At 31.7% G+C, this 12659-nt stretch overlaps 2 protein-coding genes across 3 annotated transcripts; both read right to left on the bottom strand.

The window, feature by feature from the left end:
* Positions 1–26: 26 nt before the first annotated feature.
* On the bottom strand, positions 27–2124 carry LOC139107381 (PSME3-interacting protein). The gene is made up of 5 exons (XM_070664952.1): positions 1707–2124; positions 1485–1583; positions 980–1199; positions 818–882; positions 27–736 (listed from the first exon to the last, which is right to left on the bottom strand). The coding sequence occupies exons 1-5, from the start codon at positions 1801–1803 to the stop codon at positions 396–398; spliced, it is 822 nt and encodes a 273-aa protein (XP_070521053.1). The 5' UTR covers positions 1804–2124; the 3' UTR covers positions 27–395.
* Positions 2125–2606: 482 nt separating this feature from the next.
* LOC139107378 (long-chain fatty acid transport protein 4-like) lies at positions 2607–12637 on the bottom strand. 2 transcript variants are annotated; one of them, XM_070664947.1, is made up of 12 exons: positions 12516–12637; positions 8886–9364; positions 5998–6148; positions 5614–5851; positions 5232–5466; positions 4909–5110; positions 4476–4668; positions 4250–4390; positions 4041–4178; positions 3715–3872; positions 3444–3597; positions 2607–3357 (listed from the first exon to the last, which is right to left on the bottom strand). In XM_070664947.1, the coding sequence occupies exons 1-12, from the start codon at positions 12591–12593 to the stop codon at positions 3203–3205; spliced, it is 2322 nt and encodes a 773-aa protein (XP_070521048.1). In that variant the 5' UTR covers positions 12594–12637; the 3' UTR covers positions 2607–3202. The 2 variants fall into 2 exon arrangements, with proteins under 2 accessions (XP_070521048.1, XP_070521049.1); XM_070664948.1 differs by lacking the exon at positions 12516–12637 and adding an exon at positions 9437–9517.
* Between the last annotated feature and the right edge of the window lie 22 nt (positions 12638–12659).

The raw sequence follows: 12659 nt of genomic DNA, 5'->3' as shown, positions 1-12659 counted from the left end.
GGAAACCTATGAAGTCTATAAACATATACGTTGGCAATTATTTATTTAATTGATGAATTAAACATTTCAATATTTCTATATTTTACACTAATACTTTGTACCACAGTTGAACTATAGTATATATACATACATAATTCAACTGTTGTGGTACAAAAATTATTGCAAACTTTATAATTATAACAAAATAAATATGAATTATAAAAATAAATATATGAAATAATCATGTTAAATATAAAACTAAATTTATAAAGAAATTCCGAAACTCAAAAATTTGGAAAATCGAACGTTATTGCAATACAACAGTTTTCTTTTCTTCTATATTATACACAAATCTTATTTTGTCATACAATCGTGTAAGTATGTAAATAGTAAGTATGTATTTACATGTATCAAATTCAACTTTTCTCCTTCTCTTTCAATGTTTTAATTTTTCGACCTAACATATCGTATACTGAAGGGTTTGGTTCTGTTTCCTGATCTGTATCGGAACTACAGTCACTGTCACTGGAATTATCGTACGTTCCAAGACCAGGTAATATACCAATGCATTTAAGTCCGTATTCGTTACTTGTATTAACCTGGTTTGGTGTAATCTTATCTTCTTTTTTGTCTGATTCAGGACTAGAAACAGGAGGATCCTTTGCAGTCTTGCAAGACGTTTGTAGCTTTGTATTTTTGCTGGTATCAGCGTCATCTTCGGGTGATAATTTCCTTTTTATTCCTTTAAGCGCTTCTCCTGCACAAATAAACATTAATATAATTATGTGTTACACAATATCAGTAAAACTTTTTTTATAAGTTTTTGGTTTAAATTTACCCTGTTTTTGTTTGTCAGAACGTTTCAATATAACACCTGCTGGTAATTTTAACTGTGAACTGCGACTGTTATAAAAAAAATAATTAAACTTGAATAATTTTCATCAAATTATTACATAATTTAAGAATTTACTTCTAAACTTAAATTTTATGCGATTTATACCTTCCACATGCAGTATTTTTATTGCTGACAGGAGGATTCTTCAATTCTTGTTTCAATTTTTCATTTAACTTTTGTTCTTGAAGAGAAGCAACTGCAGCTTTAAAATCACGCATTTCTTTCTCTTCCTCAAGATTTTTTTTACGTTCCTCTTCCATCTTTGTTCTATCAACCAAATCCAAGAACTCCATTTCATCATCATCTAATCCCTTTATCATATTTTCTAAAAAAGAAATACATACACAAATTAAAATATGCTTATAAAATAATTAAACAAATTTTTTAATATTGTAGTTACAAGTACAAACATAATATAAAAATAATTTTAAATTAAACAGATCTAAATAGACAATACTAGTGATTATAAACTCATTATAGATTTAAATCTGTAATTGTGTTAATAGATATTAGACAAAATAATAAAAAATAATTAATAAATAATAGACATAATAATAGCTAATAAATAACAGACATAATAATAGATCAAATTCGTTATTTTTCCATTTACTTAGTTTATGAGCCTCTTCATATTCTATGTCCCTTCGGTTCTTCTGTTCTTGTAGTCTTTCATATAAGGATCTGGGATCATAAGTTTCCTCAGGAGCCTCTATAAATTGTTAGACAAACAAAATGCAAATCAGTTATACACAAGCACTCAGAGCTTACAATAATAAACGTTACAGTGTGGCATAATTGTGTAAAACGAAAAACATAAAAACAAGTAGCTAACCTAAGGGTTGATCGGCAGTTCGTACACGTTCCCATTCTTCCTGTCGCATTCGCCGCTGCTCGGCAATCTCGGCCTCCGAAATAAATCCTGAACTCATGTTCGTTGTGTATAAATACCGTTTCTGCAAAGTATAAATCTACGGCGGCGTCTACGAACTTTTTTTTTTCATTCACTCCGACAAAAATTTGACGAGAATATATACTATACGTTGCTAGCAAGATTACAAAATCACGAGTATTGCAGTACGGAAGTAGTTACGGTAGTGATTTTTAAGTTATTGGTGTTTGCGAGAGCTTAAGATTGAGATGAATACCGCTTCATGGTACGAGGCAAAGGTGCCCGTTCGCCGAGGGAGTTAATTGTTTTCAGAAACATGAACCAACGAACGTTACAGCACTTCCAATCACCATTATGGTCGATTTGAGGTTAGGTTACGTTAAGTGGTGGTGGTTGAGTGGGTTGAGTGCCTCTGTCAGGTTGACCAACTACACACTCGCAAATCATTGCGATTCAATTGGCGAGCTTCACTCATGTCAAGTTATTCGAATCGCAGCAGATCGCATATCAGTTTTGAATTACGTTGCTTCATTTTGCAGTGATACAAGTATGTATACAAGTGTGTGATACAACAGTGTCGTGTTTATCCATTTCCGATGCTGTGAATAAGAAAATGTGGAGTGAAACAGGATTAGTTTTGGCAGTCTCCACGAAAAACAGCTGGATTGGTTTCGAGCAGGCGTTGATCATCGCCAGGTAAACAATTTATTGTTATTTATCATAATACCTGCATTAAGAACATATGTGTATATCATTGCATTAAGCATGAGATTTATCGTTACATATCGCTCTTAATTGTTACTATTTTAATTATTACTTTCTGACATGAATAAGCAGACAACGTTTGTAATATAAAAATTCAATATATTTTCAACTGTCTTTTATAAAACAATGTAAACATTTTAACATGAATCGCATAAAATTAGAGACATCATTATCTGGACATAACTAACTGATGAAGTGAGCATGAAGCGTTAAAAAGGATATTATCTTAAAATAGTAAGTAAACCTGGAAGTAATATTTACAAATGTATGAAGAGAGGAACATATGTAAAACAAAAATATTTCAAAATCAAAAATACTTTGTTAAGAATCACTTATTAATTACTAAGTATTAATAACACACTAATTGTTAATTGTATTGAAGTGAGATCTACATGAACAGTATCAATAGTCTTTAGCTATATCCAGATTACAATATCTACTTCTTTATAGTATATTTTACACTAACATTCACCTGTTCTTGTATCATTTAAAAGATCCCTTCAATTTCTAGGAATATATTGTCACAATATTTATAGATTCAGTAGATAAAACAAAAGCTTGGTGCAAGTACAACTAAGTATCAATTCACTGAGATGCGTTGTAACGGTATTTAATTCTTCTAATCACTTCGTAAAACAATCGTCATGGTTTAAGATTTTCCAACTACTGTATATTTAAAGCTTAACTTTTCCTTGTTGAATTTGATCATAAATTTCTGACGTTAATAACTGATAGCCAAGTTTCGCGTTTAGGTAATACAGTTTGTCTTGAACTATGTGAGGATTGTATGCTTCTTCTTGCAGGTCCTTTTTTTTCAATTTGAACGTTCCTACAAACAGTATATGTTTAGTATTTAAAAGTTAGCGCATAAAAATAATGTGTGCTTTGCAATTTTATCTATTCACGAACAAATACCTGTGAGATCAAGTTTTGTCAGAATTCTGACAAATTGCGGCCTGGCATAAGGAGGTAATTGTTCTTTAATATCAACAGTTAATTTATTTAAATCCAATGTACCGTCTGGATCATAAATTGCTGCCATTCCTGCTTTGCCTTCAGCACCATAAACCTGTTAATAACAAATTTTATTTATGTAAAACATTTATTATGCAATTTTTATTCAGTTTGTTTAAAATTTTTATATCATGTCAGCTTATTATTATAAATATACAAATTCCATAATTACCTCTACACCATATACTATGCAATCTCGATAACTGATCAGATTACTAACTATCCCTTCAATCTCAGAAGTAGATACATTTTCTCCTTTCCATCTAAACGTATCTCCCGTTCTGTCTTTAAAGTACAAATATCCCAATTCGTCGGCAACAAGAATGTCCCCTAATGATTATAATTAAATTTATAAAGTTTTTTAAGTTTTAATTTATGCTGCATTATAGATACAAGCAGTTCAGACAAAAATTTAGTATTACTTTCTTCTTTATAATGAACTAAATTAATAGAATTATACAGCTTCAAAATAAATAATAAATATTAAAGCTTATATACCCGATAAAAAAGCAGAATCGCCTTTTTTGAAAACATCATAAATTACTTTTTTCTCGGACGCTTTTTTATCTACGTAACCTAAAAATGCTCTCGTTGGATTGTTCGGTGAAATCTTTCCAATAAATGCGCCAGGTTCGTCTATTAAAATATAAAATTAATTTAAAATTTATTCCATGCACAAATACATTAATATTATTTTAATAACTTACTGGGTTCGCAGACTTGACACAGTCCTTTAGAATTGCGTACAGGTTCCCCATCTTTATCTACTTTAATAAGAGAAACGGGATATACTGATGGAATAATTCTTGAAAAAAAACCTATTGCTCCTGTTTTGTTATCGATGTTCACTAAAAAACACATTTGTTAACGATTCTGGTTTAAGTACTGTATATATAGAGCAAAGTATTAAATTAAATACTTGATAATACTTACTGACATTACAGTTGCCTTCAGTTGCACCATAAAATTCGAGCACTTGCGGTATTTTAAATCGTTTTACAAATTCATCCCAAATTTGCGGCCTTAATCCGTTACCAAAAATTATTCTAAGATTGTGTTCCTGATCCTCCTTTTTGGGCGGTACGGCCAAAATGTAGCGACACATTTCTCCTATGTATTGACCAACCTGATATTTTCCAAAATGTTATCTAAGGTATAAATGTAATGCTCATACGACTTTAATCTCGTTAGTAAAAAAATAACAATCAAAGCGAGACGCGATGGAATCCGTTTTCATAAAATAAAAACGTAAAAAGTACTAATTTTATGTTCGTACTATGACGAATTAAAAGGCAACAAAATAACAAGGCATAAATTTAACAATTAAAGTTATACATTGATTTAATAAATAGAAAATTATACTCACGGTGCATTTGTATTTCGCACAATCAGCGAAGTATGCACTAGCGCTAAACTTTTTTCGGATTACCGTCGTATGTCCATATACCAAAGCTAGCCCCACAGACATTACTCCTCCAGCCGTATGATACAATGGTAAAGGTGTATATATTCTATCAGAATTGCGTAAAACCCCCATAAACTCTACCGAAGCCGTGATAAAGATATATCTGTGAAAAATAAATAATCTGTTTAATTACATTTCTAATTTCTGCTTGACATTTTTTAATTTTGACAAGTTTCCGAAAATTGAAAAAATTTGTCAGACTTGTAAGAACTAAAAAAATTCACCTTGAATTAGTAATAACAGCCGCCTTGGGAAGACCTGTAGTACCACTGGTGTAAATATATAATAGTTTATCGTGATAACCACATTTTTCTTGCACTGCAGGTGGTGCAGCGGCTGTATCTGCCAGTAGAGCATTCAAATCTTTTTCTTTTAATCCAATCGACATTGCATTCGGATGACTGCCGTATCTGTACAGCATTAATTTAGCATCCAACGACGAAACAATATCTGTCACGGCTAAAAATAATAGTTTACTAAATTAATCATTGATTATTTGAAAATTGTTTAAAAATAGCGAAAAAAATTCTACATTTAGACGTAATTTTTGTATTTTTTCGATTCTAAAATAGACAATAATTATATTATATTAATTAGTATTCTTACCATCGAAAAATTCAGTGCCATATATAAACGCTTGACACTTTGCAATATTAACACAATGTAGAAGACTGGTTTTACGCAAGTTGGTGTTAATCAAAGCCGTTACGACACCAATCTTAGTTAAGCCTAGCCAAATTGCAACAAATTCCGGCCGATTCTCTAACAGTAAAGCAACTGTGTCTCCTTTCTTGTAACCGTGCATTTTAAATATCGTCGCAATTTTGTTACTAAAATCTTCCACCTGTAAAAAAATTAATAGAATTATACAGATATATTCAAACTATTTTTAAAAGTATAACGTGGAAAAGTTGAATTTACAGTTGACTTTTATTGAATAAAATCTAGCTTTTGAATAAAAATAACGCCTTCTGCGAAAATAAGCTTTACCTGTTGAAAAGTCCATTCTTGGTCTTCAAAAATAAAACAGATTTTATTAGGATGACGGCTGACATATTGCCTAAATATATCGGCGACATTCCTGTTTTTTTTCTCGTGACAGTGTACTGCCCACAGCATTCTAATATATCCTAAAAGTCCTCTGTAATAAAATGGGAGATGTTCAAGGAAAACAACTTAATTAAAGCTATATTAATGATGTGTTATTATACACTCAAGGCAATGTATTGTCGTTAAGAACAACCACAAATAGAATACTATTTTTAATATTATGTCTAAGATTGGCTTAGTATTCACATCATAATGATATAATATCTACTAATAATAAAAATAAAATTAAACGACATCTGTCAAAGAAAATTAATTTAATTCTATTATATAAATTGCGATTAATTTACTTTTTTTAAAACAAAAATTTTTTTATATGCATAGTCTTGCATACAATATTCCGTGCAAACGATTACATCAAATGGTCAACTGAGAAATTCCGTTATTTCTTTATGAGGTCAAGAGAAGAGAATGTATAAACCTTCACTTAGCAGTAAATCGGAAGAAGAGCTACCAAGTTATAAAATATAATTTAAAAAATAATAATCCGCGTCCCATTTTAAATTATTGTATTTTATACTTTTTAAGTACATACAGTCAAAATAATTTCTCTCATTTTTAGTTATCCTACTTTTTAGTAGTTCTAAAGTTGACACAGTTATTTGTATACTTTCTCGTAACATAGCTGATAACATAAAAAAATTTGATACTGTGTTTTATTTTGTATATATAATAATAAAATTCTTTAAGCTCGCTGATCAGAAAACATATGGAGATGTTATTGGCGTGATTCCAATCATGGCCTAGATTTTCATCATGATCATGACCACGACCACAATTAAATCCATAATTATGGTCAAGACGTCATAGTCGTAGTAATAGATTACAACCGCATTGAAAAAATAATTTGTTCAAAAGATTAAAACATTAAAAACTCGTAGAAAACGCTTAGTATTCTTGCATTACTGTAATAACGTATGCACAGATTAAAGAGAAAAAAAGCAAAAAAAATAATGTGTTAGAATATATTTTTATCTTTGTTATTAGTCATTTTTTCTTAATTAATAACGATTACTAAAAAACATTATTTAAAATGTGCATAATTATTAAAACAAGGAATAGAACCGCAATTTTTTTCTTCCCGTTTTTACTAAATTACAAAAGCCACAACATGAAAATCTTGATAAAAAAAAATATATATATATACATATATATATTACGGTATTTCCGTGAAAACACTGACGTTACCAAACCATATTGAAGATAAAAATGAATAAAGAAGTGGAATGTAAGCAAATAACGTCTATTTAGCGGAATATTTTACGGAGAAGCTAAGTAAACTTCATTTTATTTCCTTGAACAGCTGTGTTGATGTGTATATTTTAGAATACACTAATCATTCAGCATAAGATACAAGCTTGCGAAATTTATGTTACTCATATTAAATACATAAAAGACCACAGAAAAGTCACAGAAATAAATTTCAGATTTTTTGAAAAAAAAAAAAAAGAAATTACGTAATAATTATAATTATCAAAAATTATATATACTGGATTCGATTTTTAATTAAATATTGAAATTTTCTGGTGGAACAGAAGATAAATTATCCCGATTAGCGGTAGCTTCCGGTGAAAGTTAAAAAGCATCTTTTGACATTAATAATTTTTTGCGCGTGTCTTCTACTTGTGTTTGCCAGGACACGATAGCTGAACTGTTATAAAAATCCACGATGTACTCATAAGATAAAATTACTTCTAATTACTCTTATTCGTACTTGCGTGATAGAAAATTATAGACGTCCGGGTGTCAAGTATTTTCAATTCATCGTAACTAAGTATTTTTTTTTCTGTTTTTAAAGAATATAAGTTTCTGATACAATGATACAAATGTTTCTTAGTAAATATTTTTTACCGAATACTAAGTATTGTTAATCTTTGACCAAAGCGAAATAATAGTACGTTACATAATTTTTTTTTCATCTAATTAACAAATTAATTATTCAGAAACATAATGATATAAGAACAAAGCATTTTTTTATATAACTTTTTTTGTTTGTACGCTAGTTTCCATATATTGAGCTTCTATTACTATGTATTTATTAATTATAAATAATCGAAATTGTAGCTCATTGTTCTAATTTATTTCTAATTTCATTACTGAAAGTGTTAAATTAAATCGGCTTTCATATATATATATATATTTCTTTTTTTTAAATAATGTTTTACAACTTCCAGAAAATGTCTAATAACTTATATGCAACAATGTCATATAAATCAATGTGATAAATATGTGTCTAAGAATGAATAATGTATTATGCATTGCAGATATATCTCGTGCGTTTAAGAGGACTTCAAAGATAGAAAATCTGAAACCGAACAGAGCAGTTACGCCAATGTTTTGCTCCTACATATCACTAAAGCGATGTGGCACAAGAAGAAACTTCGTAAGATTTTCTTTCCTTACTTTTCCCGCAAATCTCCAATGGCGTGGCCTTCGATAATTTTAGTATCCAACGTCATCACGATTCATCATATGTACAATTATTATTATTCAATTATAAGGACTTGTAAAACATTATTTTTATAATTGTAGATTTTCAAAAAATATGATTTATTTCTTTTATTATTTGCACAGTTACTGTAAACTTTATTCAACTGAAAGACTCAGACAAGCAAAGACTATTGTTGTTCGCAACTACTAAGCCAATGAGACAATTACAGCCAATCGTTTAGTGGAATTTCATCTTTTAATCTCTCTGACGTTGATTACTTATATAATGACGAAGCGTTCGGTAATCAAACGTAAAAAAATAAAAATATTCTGAGACTCACTTGCAGTCACGTGGTATTGTCCTAAGGGCAACATAGAACCATCTTAGGCGGCCACCGGCAACAAAATAGGCGACGGAGACTACTATGAGCAGTTGAAAGAGATAAATCGGACCCATGTAGAACACTATTACAGCCACTGCTCCAATCGCAAATCCCAGTAGAAACATAATGAGGATCAAACGTCGCAAAAACCGGCCAACCGCTCTCCAGCGACTTCTACTCGCGACGAGATCTCCCTCGGATCTTGATGCCGCGTTCACGCTCCCGCCGACACGTGCAGCCTGGGCGTCCTGGTGCGTACCTGATGGTGCGTTCGCTTTGCGTTGCCCCACTCCGGACGTTGCCCTCGTCGCGTCACATCTGTTGGCGTTGCTCTCGTGCAGCGGTGTCGGCGTCGATGCCAACGCCGGGACCGACGGCGACGTCGACGCCGACACCGAGGATACTCCTACGAAACGGCCCTCGCCGCGCTCAATATCCTGCAAACAATCATGGTAAATATTAATAATGTAATTTAGAAAACGCGACGAATCTCGTCTACGAACGCATACCGACGAATTGAATGTGGTCGAAGCGGAAAGTGTTGCCCTATGCCCCGACTTCGAATCGCGAGTCATGCTGAGCGATAAGAGATAATCAACGTTCTCGTATATAAACTAGTAGCTTTATTTTTATTAAAATAATATATTGAATCGATAAAAAGAATTTATTAATGAAACACTCATGGTTGACTGAATATGAATTACGGTAATGCAAATTTTATTCAGAGTTTTTCCCTTTTTTTTTTTTTTTAAAGACAAACAACTTTTCAAACTGGTTTTTTATGGATTTTTATAAATCATAAAGTCTTCGATTCTGTCAAAAGATTGGAATTAAAAAAAAAAAAAACTTTTTTTTCTACCATAATTGATTTTTAGATTTGCAATCAACTTTGTGCGAAAAATATTACGTATTTTTATCAAGATATTTTCCAGTCGTTGATCGGCTAGAGCACATTGCAAGATTTCTAGCTTAGCACCGACTACTTTCTACCAATTTAGTTTCTCCTATCAACTATACTTCTCGTTGTACGACCCAGATAGGGTAAAATATCTGCAGGATATCGCATTATCTACTTTCGTTTAAAAAATACCGAATACATACGTTCCTCGATAAATATCTACTTAATATAATATAAATTCTTTAACATGCTGGCTTAATTATCAGAATTAAAAAAACGTGTCATTTACATTTTTATAAAACAAATTAAATTAAAAAGTTTCCGTATTTTTTTTCATTCGTGATTCTTCCTCAATAAAATTTTTATCTAGCATCTTCGTGACTTTTCAAACGCTAATATTATTTTAATATTTCACTATCTATATCTAGATTGTTAATTAAGATTCCATAAAGATCAAAGTCTCTGTTCACTTTCTGCAATTATTCTGAATTGATAACGTCAGTAACGAAAAAATACATTGTGAAAGTTCTTGCAACGTTAGAGTAAAAGTTATTCAATACAATAGCGTTTGTAATTGATAGAATAGACTTGTAAAAATACTGCAAACAGTCCTCTTGTCGTTCAGATAATCAAAAAAATTATTCACATATACAAAATTAAATTGAATTTAGCAAAAATAAGAGCAATACCTTTCTCTTACGTTAAACCGTAACAAATTGAAAGTTTTCAATACATTTTCATACCGCAGCAATTACTCCAACCACAAAAGTCTTGCATTTATATAAAGATAACGCCTCGAGTAACGAGATTAATTTCTTACGTACCTTTCACAAAATTTCGCCAAGTATGAAACACGTGCGTTATCAACGTAATAATAACGCATGCAAGACTTCACAATCGAGCTGGCGTGAACAATCCTCAAGCTTACCAGCTAGTTAAAATCTATTGTCGTGCATTTACATTCGCAGTTACATTTTGACAGTTTGTTCGGCGTCAAAACATGTATCAAAACAATCCGTATGAAAACAAAATCGGTGGTGCCATCTAACGTCGCGCAACGGGAGCGACGGTCTCCTTAGCGGGCCTCCTTACCGATAAAATCGCGTCTTCTCGCGTCGCTAATTTCCGACCCGGGGCATTTCCGGGTTGTGCACTAGAATTACCTCGCGGCACGCTCACTTACTGGAAAGACGGGGCTGTATCTCCATGCGGCGTGCGCTTTAAACGGGGCTAGCGCGCATTTCTGCAATATCCTTTTAAATCGCGTGTTTACCGCGTAAAACGCGTCACGCTCGAGCCGCCATCGGGAACGCTACCCCTTTCGCGGCTCACCGCGGCGGACCCGATGGCTGATGACCGGCATCCCTCCTCAAACAAAACGCGGACACTCGAAGATGAACTCGCGGCTATTTACGCAATCCGCGGGACCGTTCGCCGCAGATTTCACCTGACGGACGGACTTCCGCAGTCCAGCTATGATCAATAACACTACCCACATCGTGGTGCTATCTCGTGGTGAGAAACGGCATTTTTAATAGTAATTAATAATTATTAACTCGCGTTTGTAAAAAAAACAATGTAAAGAGAAAAAAACAAAACACTTAAAAAGACTTTTTTTCCTTTTCTTAAAGTATAGTTGAAGCAATTTTACACTTTGTTCAATCTGAAGGAGACGTATTGATATCACACTCGCAAATAAAGTATAAAAAAGCGCTGCTTAACGTCTTACGTGGTAAATATGTATGAAAAAGCGGACAATTTAATTCCATGTTTATTTGCTAAAATTGTAAATATCAAAGTCAGCTTTTATTTGTCGCGACTCGTTAGTTTTTTTTAATTTTTCTGCATCGCTTTATTCTACAACGCTCTGCCAGAGAGCAACGAATATAAAGTATTATGTTTATTAAATAAAACGTTCGCGAAATATACTTATTTTTTTTTCACGACACTTTCTGATTGTTTCACGGAACAGTTAATAAATGCAGGGTCGCGATCTTTCTGATTGCATAAACCTCACGCATTGCGTTCAATTTCAATCGTGATTCAGCGCAAAACGAATGCAATTGAACTGTAAAAATAATTGAGCTATACCTAAACCTGTATCTCAAACGTATACTTCTTAATTCATGCAAAATCATATTTTTCAAATGCTAAAAATATATTTATAAGTTAAAGACGAGACGGTTCACCCGCGAGGATTCAGTCTGCATCAATTGAAATCTCTAAATTAGCAATTTTAATATATTAGAAAGAAATAACAAAAAAAATTTAAGATGTTAAATTGTAATAGATCGACATCGGTTTGTGCAAAGTTTAATAGTTGGAAACCTTTTTGCTGAGGTAATATTTAAAAGTTAATATAAAAAAAAACTAAACAGAACAAGAACTAGATACACCTTATAAAATACCTCGTGCGTATAAAAAAAAAAAAGTGTACATGCCAGACAAACTTTGCAAAGTTCATTTTTATGCTTGCAATCTTCAAAAATAAAAAATTAATTATATTTAAATACATTTAAATAATTATTGAACTTGCGCTTTATTTTACGGATGAAAACGGCGAGACATTAATTTAAGCTGTTCATATATTATTAATAAATTATCGTCTCGCCGCCTTATCTATATTTACACAAAATAAACAGAAATACATTTGAGAATAAGTGCTAAGTGTAGTTTATGGAAATACTTACACAATCTTTATCGGCCATGTGCGTAATATTTATTCCATTATTATGATTAATTGGCATCTTCGATATGGTATCCGCCATTTGAAGCAATGTTAAAAAAGATAGTAAATTGATTTCATAAAAAAATAAATATGTATATATATTTCT

This window comes from Cardiocondyla obscurior, linkage group LG12, assembly GCF_019399895.1.
Source record: "Cardiocondyla obscurior isolate alpha-2009 linkage group LG12, Cobs3.1, whole genome shotgun sequence".
Classification (NCBI taxonomy): Eukaryota; Metazoa; Arthropoda; class Insecta; order Hymenoptera; family Formicidae; genus Cardiocondyla; species Cardiocondyla obscurior.
The sequence above is the reverse complement of the archived record's forward strand: the minus strand, read 5'-3'. Positions and strand labels throughout refer to the sequence as shown.